The sequence below is a fragment of the Nicotiana tomentosiformis genome, unplaced genomic scaffold (assembly GCF_000390325.3).
Source record: "Nicotiana tomentosiformis unplaced genomic scaffold, ASM39032v3 Un00305, whole genome shotgun sequence".
Taxonomy (NCBI): domain Eukaryota; kingdom Viridiplantae; phylum Streptophyta; class Magnoliopsida; order Solanales; family Solanaceae; genus Nicotiana; species Nicotiana tomentosiformis.
The window spans coordinates 18,931-42,000 of NW_027174864.1; the positions used below are offsets into that span (position 1 = coordinate 18,931).

The 23,070-nt window shown below is 35.2% G+C and overlaps 2 protein-coding genes across 4 annotated transcripts; both read left to right on the forward strand.

Annotated features, from left to right (window-relative positions):
• The first annotated feature begins 785 nt into the window (after positions 1 to 785).
• Positions 786 to 10,146, forward strand: LOC104115298 (mitogen-activated protein kinase 9-like). 3 transcript variants are annotated; one of them, XR_690581.4, is made up of 12 exons: positions 786 to 1,164; positions 1,379 to 1,787; positions 1,898 to 2,025; positions 2,126 to 2,185; positions 5,204 to 5,353; positions 5,606 to 5,761; positions 5,856 to 5,993; positions 6,083 to 6,159; positions 7,063 to 7,164; positions 7,642 to 7,873; positions 9,287 to 9,463; positions 9,804 to 10,146. XR_690581.4 is itself a non-coding variant. In XM_009625889.4 (11 exons), exons 1-11 carry the CDS (start codon positions 916 to 918, stop codon positions 9,356 to 9,358), a joined length of 1,773 nt encoding a protein of 590 aa, XP_009624184.1. In that variant the 5' UTR covers positions 786 to 915; the 3' UTR covers positions 9,359 to 9,664. The 3 variants fall into 3 exon arrangements, 1 of the variants encoding a protein (XP_009624184.1); XR_690580.4 differs by having other exon boundaries at positions 9,813 to 10,146; XM_009625889.4 differs by lacking the exon at positions 9,804 to 10,146 and having other exon boundaries at positions 9,287 to 9,664.
• Positions 10,147 to 13,500: 3,354 nt separating this feature from the next.
• Positions 13,501 to 23,066, forward strand: LOC104115299 (beta-glucosidase 44-like; the record flags this gene model as incomplete). The annotated part of the gene is made up of 11 exons (XM_009625890.4): positions 13,501 to 13,906; positions 14,048 to 14,106; positions 20,299 to 20,374; positions 20,475 to 20,546; positions 20,781 to 20,868; positions 21,147 to 21,399; positions 21,713 to 21,828; positions 21,957 to 22,174; positions 22,286 to 22,317; positions 22,601 to 22,703; positions 22,819 to 23,066. Coding segments are annotated over exons 1-11 (1,512 nt in total), but the record flags the coding sequence as incomplete, so codon positions are not given.
• Positions 23,067 to 23,070: the final 4 nt, after the last annotated feature.

Below are 23,070 nucleotides of genomic sequence, written 5' to 3' on the forward strand. Positions count from 1 at the left end.
TTACGAGAGAGTGTTTAATTAGATACGATACTTAAGAATAAAATAAAAAGTTTCAAAATTAATTGTAAATCATGTCATTAAAAAATTAAAGTTAAAAATATTTTTCAATATAAAAGAAATTTTCTTATATCATAGTAAAAAGGAAAGATTATGTACGCGTTTGGACATAAAAATTATAATTTTTGGAAAATAAAATAGTATTTGGAGTTAAGTTGAATAATGGTACTATTTGAAATTATATTTGAACATGTATTTTACCTGAAAAATATTGTAGTTTTGTGAGTGTGTGGGGGGAAGATGTTTTGAAAATTTTGAAAATGTGATCATTTTTGAAAAATTTCTAAAATTTTATAAAATTTCATGAACAAACATATTTTTAAATTTTTTGTTGTAAAGAAGGAACTTTTTAAAGGACAAATATGGCCTATACATGTAAAGTACTAAAAAGGATAGAATAGTTTTTTACTTTCTCCGCTCACTTTTACTTGACATGTTTTGACTTTTTACGCCCTTAAAAAATAATAAATGAAATGCATAATTTATTATGATACCCATATTAATTGATGTATATTTTATTGGACTTGAAAAAATAATTTGAAATGAGTAATAAATATAGTGAGATTTTTTTTTGATATACATAAAGTGACAAGTAAAAAAAAAAATTATAATATACGTAAAGTGACAAATAAAAAATAAAAATTTATTTTTAGCATGCATGACAAAAGTAAAATTGAACGGAGTGAGTATTTGGTTTCTATCTACAAAAGAAGAAAAAAACAAAAAAAAACAAGAGTTAGAGGAGAAAAGTGGAGGAGGGAGAATCGGGAGAAAGCATAGAGAGACAGAAGAGAAAGCGTGGAATGCTGAGGTCTTGTGGTTAGAAATCAAGAATCAAAACGAAAGTTTAGTGTGTATATGGGGGGTGGTGGTACATTTGTGGATGGTGTTCTTCGCTGGTTTCAACGTCGTCATAGTAATGAAGATGCGATCTTGACTGATCTTCAGAAACCCCATAATACCCATTTACAAGAAAGAGCAGAAGATAATAATCAAGAGTTTACCATTACTGAGGATTTTGACATTACAGGTCTAAAGCTTATCAAAGTACCCAAACGGCTTAGTTTCCCTATTTCCGCCCATTCTTCTATGGATCCTCTCAAAAAGGTTTCTTTTCTTTTTTCCCTTTTTGTCCTTTTACCTACAGAATCTTGGACCCCCTTTTTGTTTTCTTTTGGATTTTACTGTTTTACTAGAATACTATTAACTGTTTAATTTGATGTGGATGATCTGTCTTAAAAGGTCGGGCCTGGTGCACTGACCTAATTTCACCTTTCAGATGTATATTAGAATTGTTTTTTAATGGGATGTTCTTATTCAGAATGCGTTGGAGACGGAATTCTTTACGGAATATGGAGAGGCAAGTAGATACCAAGTTCAGGAAGTAATTGGAAAAGGCAGCTATGGAGTCGTGGGATCTGCTGTCGATACTCATACTGGTGAAAGAGTTGCAATCAAGAAAATTAATGATGTCTTTGATCATGTTTCTGATGCTACAAGAATCTTGAGAGAAATCAAGCTTCTTCGGCTACTTAGGCATCCAGATATTGTAGAAATAAAGCACATTATGTTGCCTCCTTCTCGGAGAGAGTTTAAAGATATTTATGTTGTTTTTGAATTGATGGAATCAGATCTCCATCAGGTGATTAAGGCCAATAATGATCTTACTGCTGAGCATTATCAGTTTTTCCTATACCAGCTTATGCGTGGACTAAAATATATTCATACAGGTTTGTTCTTTGTATAATTTGAAACGTGCTTTTGCTATCTCTAACTATAGAAGTAGAAGTTAAAGTTACCTCTGTGATAACCAAACCTGCCCTTTTTGCCCCCTTACCAGCAAATATTTTCCACCGGGATTTAAAGCCTAAGAATATTCTTGCTAATGCTGACTGTAAGTTGAAGATTTGTGATTTTGGTCTTGCTCGTGTATCATTCAATGATGTGCCATCAGCTATTTTCTGGACTGTAAGTTCAAATTCAGAAGGCTTCCTTTCTGCCATTGTTTTTTCATACAGGCTTTTTGACTGGTATTTCTGATAAATTTATCTTTTTCGATGTATTAAAGGATTATGTTGCAACTCGATGGTATCGTGCCCCTGAGCTATGTGGCTCCTTTTTCTCTAAGGTAAGATCGGTTTATCACTGACTTCCAAAGTTTTTTTGTTCATTCTTGTTGTGTATATGCAACAACTGCAATGGCAGTGGCTTGAGTTTTAACCTTCCTTTTCTTGATTTTGTATGCAACAACTGCAATGGCCACTAATTTTCAGAATTTAATAGTTCGTTTTGTTTTGTATATGCAACAATTGCAGGGCACATATGTTGAGTACAGTTAATGACACTCAGCTAGCGTTTGACCATATATTTCTAAATTTGTTTTAAAAAATCTGATTTGGGTGAAGTTTGATTTGAAGATGAAAATTTGTTTGGACATAATTTTTCAAAACATGTTTCACTTCTTTTTTGAAAAAACATGAAATGTGACTTATACCCATAAGTTCATAAAACTATCAAAAATACTCTACAATACCAGACAAACAAACTTGTTAATCCTCTATATGCAGAACCTTCATCGATGCCATTCATTATCATTATCATTATCATTATCACAAACCAAAATCCTGAACATAGATAAGTTTGGCACAAAATTATCATTTTTATAATGAACTACATAATACACTATCCTATCATTATGAACTATATAATACACTATCATTATCATTATCATTTTTATTTTTAAGCCGAGGGTCTATCGGAAACAGCCTCTCTACTCCATGGAGTAGGGGTAAAGACCCCTTACTTTTGGGATTTTACTGAATTGTTGTAGTTGTTGTTGTTGTTGTTGTAATACACTATCCTAAAATCATAACATGTTATTTTAATATCAACTGATAATAACACAATTACTAGCTACTATAATTCGTCAAATTGCAATAATATTACAAGATCCATCAGTCCAAAAGAAAATCATAGTAGTTAGCTGGTGGATTAGTTGGGTCATAATCTAAGTTGCTCGGCCCGAGTGTCGGATACGAGTGCGGGGATTCCGCTAAAAAATTCAAAATTATAAAAAATAGAGCTATAAAGAGAAAAAGAAAGCCATTTAAGGCCTTCCACCAACTCCATCTATATCGCTGCTACTGTCTACTGGAAGTCCGAACTCAGAACACGACCCCTTGAATTCTTGATTTTTCTGAAACACAAAGCAACAAATATGTGACAAAAGTACTACAATATTGAAAGTATGCCATTTCCCATGTCTTAAATTTATTTTATTTTTAATTTTGAGAAATCAAAATCTCAATTTCCTCCCAAATTTGTTGATGGACTCAGGTCAAAGTATCGAAGTTAGTTGACCAAATCTGGGACGTATCCCGCACTCGCTCCCGTCCCGTGTCGAGACGGGTCCGCGCAACTTAGGTCATAATAGATGATGGGCTTTTTATAAAATACAACAGTTTGGGGTAATTTTTAAAATTGTTAAAAAATTCAACAGTAATATTTTGGGCCAAAAACAGGTCTAGAGCTAGTTTTGGGATTTGAAAATTTTGTTTTCAAAATCTGCCAAAACATGGATAAAATCCATAAACAAACATGTTTTGCCAAAAAAAATTTGGAAAAAACTTGGCAAAATCTATGGCCAAACGGGGCTTAGTGTTATTGTATTATGTTCAAGATTGTTTTCCATTATTTTCTTACTCCAGTCTTTTGCACTTAGTGTCAATGTATTATGATCAAGATTATTCCCCGTTATTTTGATACTCCGCTCCTCCAGTCTTTTGCTTTCCTTTGAGATTCATAGATTATACGTCATTCTATTTCCTTAGGGAGAGGGAAAAACACTTGCGAAAGTAATAATATCTTACCATAAAAGATTTGTGGCTGACACTTCATGTACTTATTCGCCGTTGCAGCCTTTAACAATGTCTGCAAACTAGATTCAATTGATTACAACTCGAAAATGCTGCGATTGAACAATTAACTGCAGCAAACACCAAAAGTATAAAAAAGAAGGAAAAAAGGGAGAGTCTCAGTAGTAATTCAGGAAAGTCACATTATTATGAGATCTATAACTTCTTGTTAGCAGAAAATCTTAGCTGTTTTTCATATTACCCTATGCTAGCTGTATTGAATCATAGGTTCATTATAGGTTGAAGGATAGTTAATAAGCTATGGAGCTACTTGTTGGAAAAAGTCGGTTCAAATTCAAGAACTTAGATAGTAGCATAATTTCCTTGAATTGGTTCAATGATTAGAGTGTCCCTCTTACAGCATATGCTCCACCTTCTGTTATGAGTACCAGTCTCTCGAATCTAGTGTAGTGCTCATCAATACTGTGGGGAACCTGCTGTATGGCCTGTTCTCCTCAATTGTTCTGCAACAGTGAAAGGTTTAATTTATTGGCTGTTTGTCGGAGGTTGATACAGAATTAAAGGCAGGTGGGTGCATCATACAGAACACAGCCTATGAAGTCGATCCACCACTGGTGTAATTTCAAGTCTTACGATGAAAATTACCAAGTCAATGGGGCTATAGGAAAAACTGGGCGCATTTTGCTAATGCTCAAGTAACTGCCTAAGGAATTTGGAATTTTCAACATTTCACAAGTCTAAAAAAATGTGAAATACTAAAAAAAGTAATAACAATATTATTTCACAGGAGCTAATAGGTTGTCATATGGGCTTTTAATTTTAACACAGATCACACCACACTTTTACTGAGCATGAATGTGTCGGGTTCGGTTAACCTTCGGAGAAGTTCTTTTCCAAGTTTAGTTTGAGTTTGGTTCCAGCGTTGGCTTGGATATAGGCAACGGATGAGATGCTAAGAAGCTACTTCTCTTGCATTTTACACTGAAACATGGCTTGGGGACCTATAGTTTATACCGCTTTAAAGACAAAGATTCGTTCCTTGTCATCAACAACAACAACAACAAACCCATTAGTTTCCCACAAGTGGCGTCCGGGGAGGGTAAAATTTGTTCCTTGTCAAATTTTGATAAAAGAATTATATTTGGAAAGACGTGGTTTCACTATGAAACAACTTTATCATACATGTGAAGACTTTATTTGTGTTTTTGACATATCTTTGTAGACTCATTTACATGTGATACATACTATCTCTGAGAGTTCTCTATTTGCAGTATACTCCTGCTATTGATATTTGGAGCATCGGATGCATATTTGCAGAATTGCTTTCTGGAAAACCGTTATTTCCTGGAAAGAATGTGGTGCATCAATTAGACCTAATCACAGATTTGCTTGGGACACCTCCTCCCGAAACAGTTGCAAAGGTCAGTTGTCATAATATATGCTTTTCTTTCTGAGGTTTTCTTTGATATTGTGCTATTCCTTTAGCATCATCCAGATTTTTTCTGCATGCTTTTTGTTCGAAAGTATGTGTTTATTACTTGCAAGTAGACATATTTGAGAATAAAAGATAAAGTAAAAAGAGTTTTTGCTGAGAGGTTCCATGGCATCACCTTTTACATGCCACTTTATTTTTCTTATTTTATGAACTTTTTTTTTAAATTCAAAACTGGCAGATCAGAAATGAAAAGGCAAGAAGATACCTCAGTAGCATGCGGAAGAAACAACCAGTTCCATTTGAAAAAAAGTTTCCAAATGCAGATCCTTTGGCGTTACGGCTACTTGAACGACTGATTGCATTTGACCCTAAAGATCGGCCATCGGCAGAAGAGGTTGTGATTGAATACAAATCAATGTTACTTCATCTGCTAAAGGAAATTCTCAAGTCCAATTGACTTAGAAACACTAATTGTGCCTTTTTCTTAGGCATTGTCGGATCCATATTTCCGTGGTTTATCAAATGCTGATCATGAACCATCTAGGCCACCAATATCAAAGCTTGAGTTTGAATTTGAGAAAAGAAAACTGGCAAAAGAAGATGTTAGAGAACTCATCTATCGCGAGGTGCAGCTTTCTTTAGTATAATAATAATGGCTACCTTGTTAGTGAAATGGTTCAAAGGACTGACTTTAATCTTGTCTTGAGCAAAACAGATTTTAGAATATCATCCTCAGATGCTTCAGGAGTATCTTAGTGGTGGAGATCAGACAAGTGGCTTTATGTACCCAAGGTTAGCTGCTAACTGAAGCTAGTTCTAATATTTTTGTGTTCTTTCTTTTCTAAAAGTTGCTCTGCTTCTTTTGCAAAAAAAACTGGTATTCTTAGTCTTTTACTGGTGGTCAACAAATAGAAGGTACATCTAGAGTGTTAATTACTACTCTTCAAAAAATGGAAGAATATCACAAAACATATACGCTTTTTTCTTCCTTTTAAGTTTGGAAAAGTTGGTTGTGCTGGAAGTTGTGCTCCTCCCATCCTCCCACAGATACAGACACAACAGGGAATCTTCTGGAAATCAAAGGCATTAAGTTTTCAGCAATGAGATGGGAATAATTTGCTTAAAACCAAATTTCTTAGGCCTCTCTATTCTGATCGTTGTGCTAGCAATACTGTAGTATATGAAGGATTTCTGCGACAGTAGGGTTGCTGCAGACTTTTAACATGAGGATTGCAAAAGAATATTCATATCAGTTTTTTCAACAATGCTGGAGTCCGAGCCAACTTACACGCACTTCGACTAATCTGCCTAGGATCTGCTCCTCTTACTAGCACAAGCACCGGGTAACTTTGCCTACCAAGACTTAGGCAGATGGGATGAAGTCTCACCTAGTGGCGCCTCTGCTGGAATTTGAACCTTGATTCACTAGGCTTTCACTCTGATTAGCGATTGTCTGATCCATGGTCTTGTGTTGGATCTTATTGATCATCCTTTTTTTAATCTTTTGCAAAGACATGTCTTTATCATTTTTTCTCTATCACATATAGTCGATTAACGTCTTTCAGACTCCCACTTCATATAATTAGGCTAATATATTGTGCCTAATAAGTTTCATCTGCTTCTATTTCTGAAGATTTATTATGTTTTGCTATTCAAGGAAATATTGATCACGGTCTTTCTTTTATGTCAATTTAGTGGTGTTGATCGGTTCAAGCGACAATTTGCACATCTGGAGGAGCACTACGGTAAAGGTGAACGTAGCACCCCGCTTCAGAGGCAGCATGCTTCCTTGCCTAGGTGTGTGGTCGAGTATATGGTTCTTTCTCTGCATTTAAACTACACGCATTATTGTGCTACACATAAAAAACATTCAGATTTGAAAAGTAGTTCTCTGAAAAGTTTATCAAATAAAACCAAGGTTTTTTAAAAATACTTTGTGCTTTTACATATGGATGTAGATTTAGAGTTACTTGCATTATTTTGTGCAACGACTTACCATTTAGCTCTTATTGTTTGGATATTTCCTCTCTTTTTTGGTCACTGGTGACCTTTGGATTTGTTTACCTGTGATTTCAATCGAGTAGCATCTTTTGTGATTTCAGGATGTTGTGCCTATTAAACTCTCTAGTTTGTCCACATACTTGTACAAATTCAAGTATTACAGTAGATTGCTAGTTTGGTATTGTACTTCAAAAGTCAAGGATGTATGTTTGGTTTCACATATATACAGTTAACATATGAACTTATTTTCTTTTTGGAATACCTCCGCTGCAGGGAGCGAGTTCCTGCACCAAAAAATGACACCTCTTCCCAAAATAATGATTGTGAAAAGCGAACTGTTTCAACAGCTCTTCAGAGCTCACCAGGGCAGTCTGAGGGATCAGAGAACTCAATTGTCGGTACACAAAATGGAAGTAATCAGGCAAACAACAGTGCTCGTAGCTTGCTGAAAAGTGCTAGCATCAGTGCTTCTAAGTGTGTGGAAGTTAAAAACAGAAACACAGAGGTACTCTTTTTATTCTTCTCTTGTTGCTCGCCTTTTGGATATTGCCGTGAGTCTGATGTTTTCTTTCTCTTGTTATATAATTCAAACATTCTCTTCTCTGTAGCTTTTTGAGCTCTAGGGAATCTCATTGGTTTTTAATAACACCAATATTCTTGATGATTTCTTGCTCATTACTATTTTATTTATTTTTGTTTCCCCTTGCTCCTCGTCTGATTGTTGGTATGATAGGTGTTGATGCTGTATCAGCTTCAGTTAGTTTTAGAGCTTATTTTCATAGTTCTAATAATTTTGAGGTTGCAGTCTTAACTCCATTGATTTCTGTGCTGATGTACAAGTCAATCAATCATGTTCACTTGGATTGTCTCAACATCAGGGACGATTGTATTTCCATAGAAAAATGAATAAAAGTACAAATGCAGACAGTAGCAATAGCCGTACACTCAATAAAGCAAGTGATAAGAATAAATTGGTTCAAAAACCAATTGAATGCCAGTTCTTGCATCTTTTATACTATTACTCTATCATCTTTTATACAAGGCAACGGGGAGATTGACGAGGATGTTACTCACCGTATTGGAGCGAGGTGGATGAAATGGAGGCTTGCATCTGAGGTTTTGTGTGATAAAAATGTGCCCCCAAGACTTAAAGGCAAGTTCTACAGAAACTATGTTGTATGGGGTTGAGTGTTGGTCCGTCTAGAAGTCCCATGTCCAGAAAATGAAAGTATAGTTGAAATGAGGATGTTGAGATGGATGTGTGGACATACCAAGAAAGACAACATTAGGAACGAAGTTATTCAGGACATGGTGGGAGTGGCCCCTGTGGAGGACAAGTTGCGGGAATCGAGGCTGTGATGGTTCGGGCGTGTGATGAGGTGAGATATAGCTGCTCCGGTTAGGAGGTGTGAGAGGTTGATCATGGCGGGTCTGAGAAAGGGTAGGGGTCGGCCTAAGAAGTACTGGGGTGAGGTGATTAAGCAGGACATGTCACTGCTTCAGTTTACCGAGGGCATGACCCTCAGTAGGAAGGCGTGGAGGACGTGTATTAGGATTGAAGGTTGACAGATAGTCGCGAGTCTCTACTAGGCTTGTCAGTAAACTAGTTGTATTGTTGAATTTGCTTATTGCTGGTTCGTTATTAGTACCAGCAAAAACACATGTGTTTTTCGCTTTCATTACCCTATTACCTACTTGTTGCAATTGTTTGTTAATTTAGTTTCAATGTTCCTTGAGTCGAGGGTCTACCGGAAACATCTCTATCTTCGTAAGGTAGGGGTAAGGTTTGTATACAGACTACCCTCCCAAGACCCCACTTGTGGAATTTTTTTGTTATTTTATTTTATTTTATTTTATTTGTTGTAGTAGTACTTTCCTCATTTGACAGGACTTATTCTTATTGATAATGTTTTCATAGGAAGAGCCAATTGAAGAGGCAAACGAGGAAGTTGATGATTTGTCTCAAAAAGTTGCAGCTCTTCATACTTAATTCTCTGCAGTCCTCTTATACATTACATTTTGATGATGTGCTCAACCATGTCACTTCTTATCCTGCGAATCATCAACATTTTGAAGTTCCGCTCCTTGATTTCAGGTAGAAGCTAATTGTAGGCCGTCAGTTCGTTATTTGTGCTATAAAAAATTTATTGTGTACCATGAGAGAAAATGCTCCAGCTATTTGTGGATCGGAGACCATTATTCTCTCCTTAGATGAGAAGGATAGCTATTTGTAACTAGTTCAAATTTGCATCGATTTGATAAATCATATAATACCTACTATTATACCTTTCTCGAATACCTTCCCTTGTATGGCCTATTATGCAATTGGATCCAGTGGCATCCGCGGACTGATCCTGATCTTTACTGGTCATGTATTGATATCGCAATGCCTGATTAGTGATTACTCAATTATGTCATTGATAATTTCCCGTCAGTTGCTACAGATAATTTATGAGATACTGCGGTTGTATATTGGATGGTAAACTGGAGCTGGTGTCATATGATTCTGATTTTAAGGGTGAATATCTCTCAACTGCTTCGGGTTCTATTTGTGGTGCAAACAATAACGAATATGAAGTGTGAAACTAGACTCGCCTGAATATGGATCAGTGTATAATTTTTTTTTGTGTATTTGAACATGTTATAGTACTTTTAGCAAACCTCCATAGTCTTTTACTTTTATTGCAATAGCTCAAATTTATGTTTAAGTTCTCACACTGAACTAATTAAAAGGACTGTATGTGAAGATTTGTATGGTAGCTGTGGATTTTACTGGTCCTTTCTGTGTTTTGTTCTTAAATGGCCATATGTCTAGAATGTCTGAATGTACAATTATAATGGCGATCTGTAAATCTTACGACTCCAGCTGAATGTAAGTGCTACTTAATTATATGATTTTTTTAGTACTTTATAGGACTAACCATTTACTATTCCAAATTATTCACGGCAAACCAAAAGCCTCCTAATGGGTAAATTTTCTCCAAATCCTGTTTGATACATACATAAAAAAGACCATGAGCCTGATGGACTTATTGACCAGCTTTTAAGTCGTTTTTAACTTGTGGAAGTGTTTGGCAACCAAAAAATTGGCTTAAAAAAAGCCAAAATCAATAAGTTGGAAAACCCAACTTTTTCTAAATTGGCTTAAAAGTCATATTGCTTTGACCAAGGATATTACATTCTTATCCCTTATAATTTTTCTTAATCCCGAAATTACCCCTAAGTAAAAATCCTACAACATACTATTTTTTTTTTCCCATTCTCCAATATTTGTCAATTTCTTGAAGTTCTTAACGTGAAGCAAACAATAGTTTTTTAAATAATGTTTGATACATTCCAATATTTTATAAATATTGTTCTTTTGGCTTCTTTTTTTGGTTCCATAACATTTAATTTTTTTGGTCGTTGAATTCTTCCTTTTTTTTTTTAATTGGTGTAACTATATTCTAAAATCAAATCATTCAATGAATTTACGTGTTACTCCTGAATTTGAAGCTATGAACGGAAAATATAATATTATGATCATCATCTTCTTTACAATGTTAACAACTTTAAGGATATTTCAGTCATTTTAACAAGAAAAAGTGCTTACCAGCCCAAACACTTCATCAGCTTGTTTTAAGTTTCAGCACTTTTATCCAAACACGTAAATGCTTATTTATAAAACAAGTTCCAGCGCTTATAAAATGCTTTTAAGCACTTTAACTTAAAAGTCACTTTTTTAAGCCAATCCAAACGGGGCCATGTCTTAACACTATTAGACTACTTTATTGTCTCGGATGCACTACACACTATATGAATATTTCATCTAAATCAGAATTAAATAAAAATATACTCAACTTTTATATCATATATACTAATACTTACTAGCATTATATAAATGAGAATGGCAGAGAGAGGAAGTGTTTCAGAATCGTGCGTATAAATGGGCACAGTAATGTTCCTTTCTGTTATGAAAATTCCATATTTAAACTTGACAGGTTTTAACTTTTAGTTTTAGAATTTTACCGTTAAACCCTATTATATTTTTTGGTTTAGAGCTTATTTTAATATTTGTAACATATTCATGTTCCATGTCGAAATGGTAGGTTCATTTGAACCCATTAAACTCACGCTCCATTGGTCTCTACCATATTCCTAAATACAAATTAAACGGTAGTAATTTATGTACGTTGGATTTTACTTCAATGTCGAGATTTGTCATTTGATTAACTGCTAGGAAGAAAAGCCTATGGGAATATATTTGTAGTAATAAATGCAAATGATAAAAACTGAGGTCCACACCCCACAACAATCTACCTTTTGTTAAACACAAGACAGTTGGTTTTAAAGCTACTTTCCTCCCAATTTATTTATTTATTCAGATAAAATTATTAACCATGCATCTTGAAAACACGGGCCTTCTACTTATAGACAATATTCAAGCGGTCTAGTAAATCAAGTGCAACACTATCAAATGACCTACAAAATTTGGGACCAAGGACTACCCCAACTTCTTTTTGATTATAACTATTTTTACCCTTTGTCTTAACGGTCCAAGTTTATCTACTTCGTTTTACCCATTATCGGAAGTAACAATTGGCATCTTTCTTGGTCAACAAAGGAGGCTTTTGCTGCCTATCCTCCTCGTTTGCCTTCTCATGAACAGTACACTCTCAGATTAGAAATCTCGGATTTTAACTCTTGGAAATGAGAAATATTATAAGTTAGCAATTTTTTTCATATTAATATGATAAAAGAAATATATTAAAAAATATTAGTCAAACTTAATACAGTTCCAAATATATCATCTAAAAGAGAGCCAAAGAAGAAAGATAGATTCCAAAGTTGGAATTCGAATTGGAACGGAAAAGAAATTGAAATGATAATGATAAAAAGTGAAAAGAGGAGTGGATAGCTAGCGCAAGGAAATGGCAAGGGATATCCTTTTCCTAGAGGAAAAAGAGAAACCTCCTCATTAAATACTAAATAAAGTACATATACTTTTTATTCAAAAAATCAATATATACAATAATCACATTATATACGATTTTGCGTGCTATTCCTTACGCCCCGAGAAAGAACCTCCACTTAGATTCATTTTAAGTCTCGAGTTCTTGTTTAGAATTTTCGTATATGAAGTTCGAACTTTGATGCAATTCAAATTGACAAGCAGTAGTGACAGCATAATAAATGTCCGGAGGACAGAACAAAATCTTGAATTCTCGGGTTTCCTTTGGTCGCGCTTTATGGCATTTTCACTATAAAAAAAAATCCAATCCCGCAAAGGATTGTTCATGGAACTACTATCGAGATTCTTCGGACCATATTTCCTAGTATCATCCATATGTTCATTGTTATACCATCATTTGCTCTGTTATACTCAATGGACGAGGTAGTAGTAGATCCAGCCATTACTATAAAAGCTATTGGACATCAATGGTATCAGAGTGCGCCTCTTCACGAGGGTGATTAAAGTGCGGGAAGGGAACTTCTCACCTCGAGGGAGGCAGGAAGCGGTAGCTTCTAGAATGGAAGCTTCTCCTCTACTTTTTTAGAGCATTGGATAGGATATTTCCTCGGTTTCCGAGAAGGGTTTTAATGGCGATCAGACTCCTCTTCTATGGAAGTCTAATGGTTTGGGGGACGTCGATTCCCTGGATTTTCTGGCTTCCCTTCAACCAGCCACTCTTTTAGTTCCCAAAATATATAGAATCCAGAATCCTTTTAAGCGCATTCCGAACTTGACTCGGATTCTAGGCGGGGAAGACCGCCTGATTTTGCCGCGGAATTGCCACTTTCATTTTCCGCAGATGAAACATAACAAATCAAAGAAGTTATCCGCCCCAGGAAAGACAAAAGAGAGTCCATGATGAATAAGCGAAGTAGAAGTAGAGAGCGCCGTTTGCCCCACACTTCAGAAAAAGTAAAAAAGTATGGATGAAGTAAAAAAAAAGTACATAAGGAGTGAGAAAGAAAAATTTGGTTACGGGATTAAAACGGAGAATAGTATATATATAAATTAACGAAGAATGTCCAATATTCTCTTATTTTAGAAATTCAATGAAATAGACACATATGTTATCATTCATTTCCTCTTAACTTTTAACACCCTCCCTCAAATTCATAATAGTAAAATAGTAACCTTGTCTCTGTAAATATTTACGAAAACAACGGACTATGTCCGCCCTCGCCACACCACTAACATTTGACATTACCCTAATGTGTTTTCTATAAGTAGACTTGATTCTCACCACGTACTTGCCATCCCACCCCATTCTTCACACTATATATTCACTAACATTAAAAAATATGATCAATAAAGCCACTCCATTGCTGTTTTTGCTGCTTGCTGTAATAATATTAAGCACTTTAAATCTCATTCAGAGCGATAATGTGTTGCCAGAGACGGCGGTTTTCGACACCGGAGGGTTGAGCAGAGACAGCTTTCCAAAGGGTTTTGTGTTTGGAACATCAACTTCTGCTTATCAAGTTGAAGGTGCAGCCAGTAAAGATGGCCGTGGACCTAGTGTTTGGGACATTTTCATTAAAAAACCTGGTATACTTAAATGATCTTCCAGTTACACCATTTTTATTTTTTATTTTTTATTTTTTATTCTAGTATGTATCATGATTTTTTAAAAAATTTTGGACGATTTTGATAAGTGGAAGTATGAGTTTTTACTTGGTGTTAAAATAGGACGTGAGCCCAATAATGCAAGTGGAGAGGTCTCTGCGGACCAGTACCACCGTTATAAAGTAAGTTTACATACGTTAGTGTATTTACTATTCTTTGTGATAATTGTAAGTTCGGGAGTTAATATAAATATTAAAATATACATATTCTACAAGAAAAAAAAATGTTGTTTCTATACATGTCAAGGAGAAGACAATGGGCATATTTGCACCCACAGTCGGACGTTATAAATCCGTCCCTTGTTCCAGCTGTATTCGTTTGTATAAATTCTAAAACTTTCGGTCACTTAATCTAAATGTGTTTGAGAATGTAATGAAGTTGATCGTTTTTCTTATTTCCACAAGATTATTTAGGAAATGCCATATACTCCGTCTCTTTCAAAAAGATTAGCATTATTTCCTTAATAGTCTGTTCTAAAAATATTGTCACATTTTAATATTTCCTTAATAAGAAATATTTATAGTCACGCAAATGATATGACATGTTTTAGACAACAAATTTTGAAAAGTTTTACAGTCATATAAATGCTATGGTTTATTTAATACCACATATCTCAAAATTCCTCCCTTACTTGTTAAAGTTTGTGCCTAAGTAAGGGAAGAGTATTTAAATCAGCTAATGAACCAAGAGTAACGCGGTGTTCCGTCTTTCTTTTATCGTTATCGTCCCTAGGCTCATGATATTTAGACCTGCTGAATTAGCAGATCTGAGATGAAGAACTCTAGCTAAGACCAGAGATGAAATGAAATGAGGAAGGAAGAAAAATATCTGTATATTTTTCATTCTATGAAACAACGGGCTACAACTCTGTATTTATACAATTAGTTATTATTAGAACTAACTAACCACCTCTAACAATCTACTAACAATTCTACTGATAAATAGACTAAAATGCCCCTGCTCTATATACACACTAATTGACCCTTTTCTCTACACTCCCCCTCAAGCTAGGTGGTGTAAAGACATCAAACACTCCTAGCTTGGAACTTAAGTATTCATGTTGAACCCTGTTTAAGCCTTTTGTCAGCAAATCAGCCACATGCTTCCTTGTTCCTACATATCTGGTGTTAACCAATCCCAACAAATTTTTCTCCCTTATGAAATGACATTCTATATCAATATGTTTGGTCCTTTCATGAAATACAGGATTTGCATCTATTTGCATTGCTGCCTTGCTATCACAGTAGATATCAACAGGTAGTTGAACTTTAAATCCAATCTCTTTTATTAATCCAGTTAGCCACACTAACTCTGCAACTGTAGCTGCTAAGCTTCTATATTCCGCCTCTGTTGAACTTCTGGACCCAGTGGCTCGTTACTTGGACTTCCAGGACACCAAAGAATCCCCTAACTTTATTAAAAAAAACTGTTGCTGACTTCCTAGAGTGCTGACAAGCAGCCCAGTCTGCATCACAATAGGCTTCAAGTGTGCCTTTGTTATTGCTTGACAGAAACACTCCTTGCCCAGGATGATTTTTCACATACCTGACTATCCTCATAGCTGCCTCCATGTGAGACCTTTTGGGTTGTTGTAGAAATTGACTCAAAGTTTGTACACTGAATGTCTATATGAATCGATATTATTCCATTCCAAATCCTTCCCGATACCTCCCAAGAAAAATCTCGAATTTGGATCCCAAATTGACGGGTTAGTGTGAGCTTATCCATAGATTAGGCCTTGTTACTGTTAAGTACAACAACTTCCCAATTAATCTTTGGTAAGCTCCTGGATCAGTCAACAGTTCATCTCCTGCACTCTCTTGAGTCTTCAAATGATCATCATACTCCTTTGTAGTCAGCTTCACGTTCATCTCCAATGGTGTTATGGCTGGCTTAGCTGCTCCAAGTCCGAGTTCTGAGATAAGTTCTAATGCATACTTTCTCTGATGCATTAGAATTCCTTTCTCAGACCTTGCAAATTCTATCCCTAAAAAATACTTTAGCTCTCCCAAGTCCTTCATCTTAAAGGTTTGCTATAAAGTTGTCTTTGTTTCTTCTATCATTTGCAAGCTAGTACCAGTTACTAGCATATCATCTACATACACAAGGACAATAACAGTGCCTCCTTTTGGTAGCTTCTTGACAAATAAGGAGTGATCATATTGGCTTTGAGAGAAACCAAATGCACACAATGCTTCAGTAAGCTTCTCATTCTACTGTCTTGGAGCTTGTTTAATTCCATCCAAGGATTTGATGAGCCTACACACTGTATGTGACTCCCCCTGGCTCTTAAATCCTGGTGGAAACTCCATATAGATCTCATAAAACATATCACCTTGTAAAAAGGCATTATACACATCCATTTGATGAATGTGCCACCTCTTAGCAGCAACAATAGATAGGATTTCCCTCACAGTTACCATCTTGACTACAGGAGAGAAGTCTTCTTGTAGTCAATCCCCTCTTTCTATAAGTATCCCTTGGCTACTAGCCTGGCCTTGAATCTTTTCACCTCCCCGGAAGCTTTATACTTGACCTTATACACCCATTTGCATCCAATAGGACTCTTGCCTTTAGGAAGTGGTACTACCTCCCATGTGTTGTTACTCTCCATTCCCTCAATCTCTGACTGCATGGCTTCCACCCACCTAGGGTCTTGTCTAGCGTCACCAAAGGAAGAAGGTTCAATAATAGAAGAGAAGGCAAGATATGCTTGGTATTTAAGTGAAACACCACTGTAATCTACATAGTTGGCTATGCTATAAGGAACATTTTGATGAATGTTCAGAGAGATAGAGTCCTTTAGCCATATAGGTAGATTCCTATCTTTGGTAGATCTTCTAATGCCAGCAGGTTATAGGGATTGATGCCCATATAACTGTGAAGGTGTAGGTGCAGATGCTTGCTCTTGAGCAGGACTATGTCCTGATTCATCTTCCAGATCACCTACCATAGGAAGATCAGTATCCTTATTGGGAATCATTTCTGTTCCATGATCAATAAAAGACTCTAGTTTTTCTTGGTTAACCACTATGTTGTGCCCAGAGTTGGTTCCAGGTGATGAATCATAGGTTGAGATATTAGGTGGCAAGAAAATAGGAGAATGAGAAGTATGTTGATTTCTGAATGGAAAGACATTTTCTTTGAAGACAGTTTCCATGTTAACAAAGAAACAATTGTTAGCCAAATTTAAGAGTACATAGCCTTTCTGAACTGATGAGTATCCCATCAACACTGCAGGGATTGCTCTTGGCATAAACTTGACATGGACTTGTACATCTTTGATAGGGGTGTTCATAAAAACCCGAAAAATCGAACCAAACCGATAACCAAACCAAACCAAACCGACCAAAAAAATCGATATTTTTAGGTTTGGTTTGGTTTTGGTTTTAAATTTTAAAAATCGATCAAATTTGGTTTGGTTTTGGTTTTAATAAATAAAAAATCGAACCAAACCGACTATAAAAGTAGCTATTTAAATCTATTATTACACCTATATATATGTATATTTTTATATAAAATTTCTAAAATTTTATGGTACATATTAGTCATTTGTATTTTTAGTCTAGTTCTTTGCTATTATAATAATCTAATTCTTTGCCTTCTAGTTTGATTGGTAGCTTTCTTTTATTAAGTACAAGAATTTATTTCATGTTAAAAATAATTAATTTTTAATTGAGTACTTAAGTTATTCATCACTATTTGAGTCAATTATCATCAATATATCTTGGTAAATGATAGATTTCTCAAAGAGCAATTGGTTTGATAGCGTTATGTTGAAAATGTACTCGCCGGAATATGCGTTTGGTAGTGTAAGTCTCATATTTAAGAAAAAACCAACAAAAAATCGAAAAACCGACAAAAACCGAATCGATAAAAAATCGACTAAATTGGTTTGGTTTGGTTCCAATATTTGAAAAATCGACTTACTTGGTTTGGTTTTTTTATAGGGAAAAATCGACCCAAACCGAACCATGAATACCCCTAATCTTTGGCATAACACAGACATCCCATCACTCTAAGATAATCTAGTGAAGGTTTTCTATTATACATCTTCTCAAAAGGTGATGCACCATTCAGGACCGTAGAAGGCATCCTGTTTATGACATAGATTGCAGCTAGAATACAATGACCCCAGTACTTTAGAGGAATATGTGCTTGGAACCTCATAGCTCTAGCAGCCTCTAGGATATGTCTATGCTTTCTCTCAACTGCTGGGGAGTATAAGCACATGTTCTTTGATGCATCACTCCAAGTGCTTGAAACAATTCTGTGCAGGTTGAGTTCACAAATTCTATTCCATTATCAGTTCTGATAATTTTAACTCCTTTGTCAAAGTGAGTCCTTACATAATACAAAAATTATTTCAACACAACACAAACATTTGATTCAAGCTTTAAAAGAAACAACCAAGTCATTCTTGAGAAGTCATCTACGAGAGTTAAAAACACAAACATTTGATTCAAGCTTTAAAAGAAACAACCAAGTCATTCTTGAGAAGTCATCTACGAGAGTTAAAAAGTACTTATTTTCATCAAAAGTTGAAACTCTATATGGTCTCCATACATCAGCATGTACTAGTTCAAAACATTGAGTAGTTCTGATACCGCTACTAGGAAATGGAAGTCTAGTGTGTTTAGCAACCAAAAAGTTTGATTTTCGTCCTGTTTAGCAAGTAGTTCTGATACCTGTTAATTGAAACGAAATGTGATAGCTCCACTCGTATCTATTGGTCCAAGGTATAGATGGTGATTGTGAGGTAAATCGACCAAAAAAACATCGCCAGTTTGATTTTTGTCCACATCGTCAGCAATTCTACCCGCTCCAGTGACATATGTGTTCGCATGAGCAGTATCTTCCATGGCTTCTTAGTTGTGCTTCGACAACAATTATGGCGAGAATGTCTATGGCGAATTTTTCAATCACAAATCTAACCGCTCAACACATACAGCTTCAGCTTGAATCGATGAGGACTAAAATTACTAGCCTTAAGGCTCTGTTACCATGCTGAATTAGCAGATCTGAGATGAAGAACCCTAGCTAAGACAAGAGACGAAATGAAATGAGGAAGGAAGAAGAATATTTGTATCTTTTTCATTCTATGAAACAATGAGCTACAACTATGTATTTATATAATTAGTTACTATTAGAACTAACTAACCGCCTCTAACAATCTACTAACAACTCTGCTTATAAATACACTAAAATCCCCCTGCTCTATATACAAACTAAGTGGCCCTTTCTCTACAAGACCACTTAATATTTTTGTCTCATTTTAGTTTTTTTTAAAAATGAAACTGAAGATTTGATATTCTTTTCTCTTTTGTTTTGACTTGAGAATTAGACGGTTTGTTTTTTGGTTAAGATAATACTTAGAAGAATTATTTGTTCTAAAATTAGTACTCCGTACGTAGGTCGCAAATGTGATCTTCAATCGCCGCTTGGCTGCGAGATGTAGGCATATAGCCAAAGAAAACGATTTCTGGTCTTAACAAACTTTAATTTTGAAGTATAATCTTTTAGAGTATACTGTGAGAATTTGATGCGACATCTTTAATAAAGATTTGTTTGGTATCAGTTTTTATGGAGATTTTCCTAGTGTAAAAGTCTCTTTTAGCCATCATCAAGGGCAATTTGATAGACAAAATGATTAACAATATACTCCATTACTCTTTCTCGTAACACGAGCTGTGACATGACAGTATAATTATCCCTGAGAAGAATTAAGAAATCTAATGATCAAGTCATATTAATTGTTTTTACTGTTTACCTTGTCATGGAATTACTGCTCGCATGTAGTGGGATAATAACGGGTACAATTGAAGCCGTAACTTATGACGCGGGGTAATAGTTTATATGTAAAAATTCTTTAAAATTATAAATATAGTAGATATCATGAACCCATAACTTTAAAAATATAATACGCTCAATACTAAAAAACTCAAAAGTTGAACTCATAAAGTTCAAATTCTAGATCTGCCTTTGCTCGTCCAAGTTGTTTTGACAAATTAATAGCATGTTTGGCCGAGCTTCTAAAATTAGTTTTTTTTGAGTGTTTTTTTTCTCAAAAGTACTTTTGGTGAGAGAAAGTTGATTTTTGGTTAATTAATTTGAAAAACGCTTATGAGTATCTATTAGTGTTTTTAAGTGTATTTTTTTCAAAATTACTTTTTGAGTGTACATTTTTTTTAAGTGTATTTACGCAACTCTTGTGGATAATTTCATCCTATGTAGAAATTTAACCTTAAATACTTAAAATTATTTTTACGATTTTGTGACGTGAAAAATTAACTGAATCCTCTTCTTGGGTACAGGAAGATATTGATCTAATGGTGAAGCTGAACTTTGATGCTTACCGTTTCTCAATTTCTTGGTCCAGGATTTTCCCAAGTAATTTCATATCTTCTTTCTTCTTTCCACTTCTTAACTTCAATATCTAGCCTTTTGCATAAACAGTAAAATCTTTTTGTGTCTCACTTTTCCAATGTAGATGGAACTGGAAAAATTAACTGGAAGGGAGTTGCTTATTATAACAAGTTGATTGACTATACGCTTAAAAAAGGTAAACTTATCGATGTTTTTCAATAAGATGTGCCAAAAATAACATGTGGAGATGTAGCTTTCGGCAGCACGTACCGTCATACCTATTACATTTGTCTAAAACTATACATATATTATGTGTCACAAAAAATTGTCGATGTAGTGGTACTCTCTATCCAGGGGTTTAAAATGCTGGATCTGCCTTTACTTAACAATATTCGATATGGATAAGTTATATTGATCATTTTTTTTGCAGGCATTACTCCATATGTTAATCTTAATCACTACGATTTACCTCAAGCACTTCAAGATAATTACAAGGGGTGGTTGAGTCATGAAGTTGTGTAAGTACAGTCGTACTTCTGTATAATAGCATCTTTATATAACAACAATTTACTATAAAAATCAAGTTTCTTTGAAACCCTTATGTTATAATATATGTTCTTTCTAACAACACTCGTTATAACAACTAAAAATATTTGGAACAGCCTTTAAAATATTCGTCGGTATATCAACAAAATATACCCCACATGATTTCTTGTGTTGATGAATAAGATAAGCTAAGGTTACAACCTTGTTACTTCTTTGTTCTGAAAATGCTTTTGCTATTTAAATCTTGCAGGAAAGATTTTGCTGATTATGCAGAATTTTGCTTCAAAACATATGGAGACAGAGTCAAGAATTGGTTCTCATTTAATGAACCAAGAGTTGTTGCTGATTTAGGGTATAACACTGGATACTTTGCACCTGGTAGGTGCTCCAAAGCATTTGGCAATTGTACATCAGGGGATTCTGCAACTGAGCCATATATCGTTGCACATAATCTAATCTTGAGCCACGCTGCTGCAGCTCAGAGATATCGCGATAAGTATCAAGTAGGATAATCCTTTTTTTGTAACTTATATACACTAACAATGTAAGAATTTTACGCTATTATGTATTTTAATCTGTTGTAGCAAGTAAGCTGCTTTTTTCCGGACTACTAATCTTATTTCTTTTATAGACGATTACTTGTGCTAGTTATCTTTTAGGTGACTTATTGATAAAGCAAAACACTTTTACGCAATCAGCATGCATATAGAAGTTAAAACTAGTGGTTTATCTGGATATTATACACCATATTTCAACTCATGACATAGTAGAAGAAAAGGAGCAAGTTTTAACTTCATCTTCTACTGGCAATCACAGGAGAAACAGAAAGGAAAATTTGGAATTATCTTGGATTTTGTTTGGTTTGAACCTCTGACCAAATCCAAAGCTGACAATTATGCTGCTCAAAGAGCACGAGACTTTGAATTGGGATGGTAAGAACGTGCAAACATGGCACCACATCACTTAATAATATTGCATGTTTACATCTGAATAGGGTGGTCAATCCTCTTTGAAGTTTAGTTTACTTAAGCCTTATATTAATATGAACTTTATTATACAGGTTTTTGCATCCTCTAATATATGGAGAGTACCCCAAAACCATGCAAAATATTGTTGGAAATCGGTTACCCAAATTCACAAAAGAAGAGATTAAGATGGTTAAAGGATCCATTGATTATGTGGGCATAAACCATTATACTACCTTCTATGCATATGATCGCCATCTATCCAAACCAAAAGCCCTTGGCTACCGACAGGATTGGAACTGTGCATTTGCTTGTAAGATACTAATATATTAGTTTCACTTCTTTCTTTTAGCTAGATGAAAAAATGTTCTGATTTCCTATATAAAGACTATTTGATTCTAATTCTTTCCTTGGCCTGATGCAGATGATCGCAAGGGAGCACCAATTGGTCCTAGGGTAAGCACATTGAATTTAATGTTTTTGTACCTCAAAACATTGGCGTAACTAGTAAAGATGATGTCACGTGACCGGGGTCACTGGTTCAAGCCGTAGAAATAGCCTCTTGCAGAAATGCCGCAGGGTAAGGCTACGTACAATAGACTCTTATGGTCCGACCCTTTCCCGGACGATCGTATCTCGTACATAGCGGGAGCTTAGTGCACGGTCTGCTTTTTTTACCTCAAAAAAGACTATATTCCTAACTGTTGGCTAATTCCATCTTTATTTCGAATCCCTGTAGGCGCACTCCGACTGGCTCTATATTGTGCCTTGGGGTCTATACAAAGCTGTCAACTATGTAAAAGAACACTATGGAAATCCTACCATTGTTCTATCAGAAAATGGTATACTTAATTAACTAGTAAAATGTTTCGAAACTGCTGTTACCTAGTATTGTTTGAAATTCCAGACTAATTTAAAAGGAATTCTGAGGACTAATTACTATAGATGATATTTCAGGTATGGATTATGCAGGCAACATTTCTCTTCCTGAAGCTTTGCATGATACCAAAAGGATTGATTACTACAGAAGCTATTTGGCCGAACTGAAGAAGGCTATCGATAAAGGAGCTAATGTCATAGGCTACTTCGCGTGGTCATTGCTCGACAACTTTGAGTGGAGACGGGGTTATACTTCTAGATTTGGTATTATCTATGTTGATTACAGAACACTCGAGCGATATCCAAAGATGTCAGCCTATTGGTTCAAGC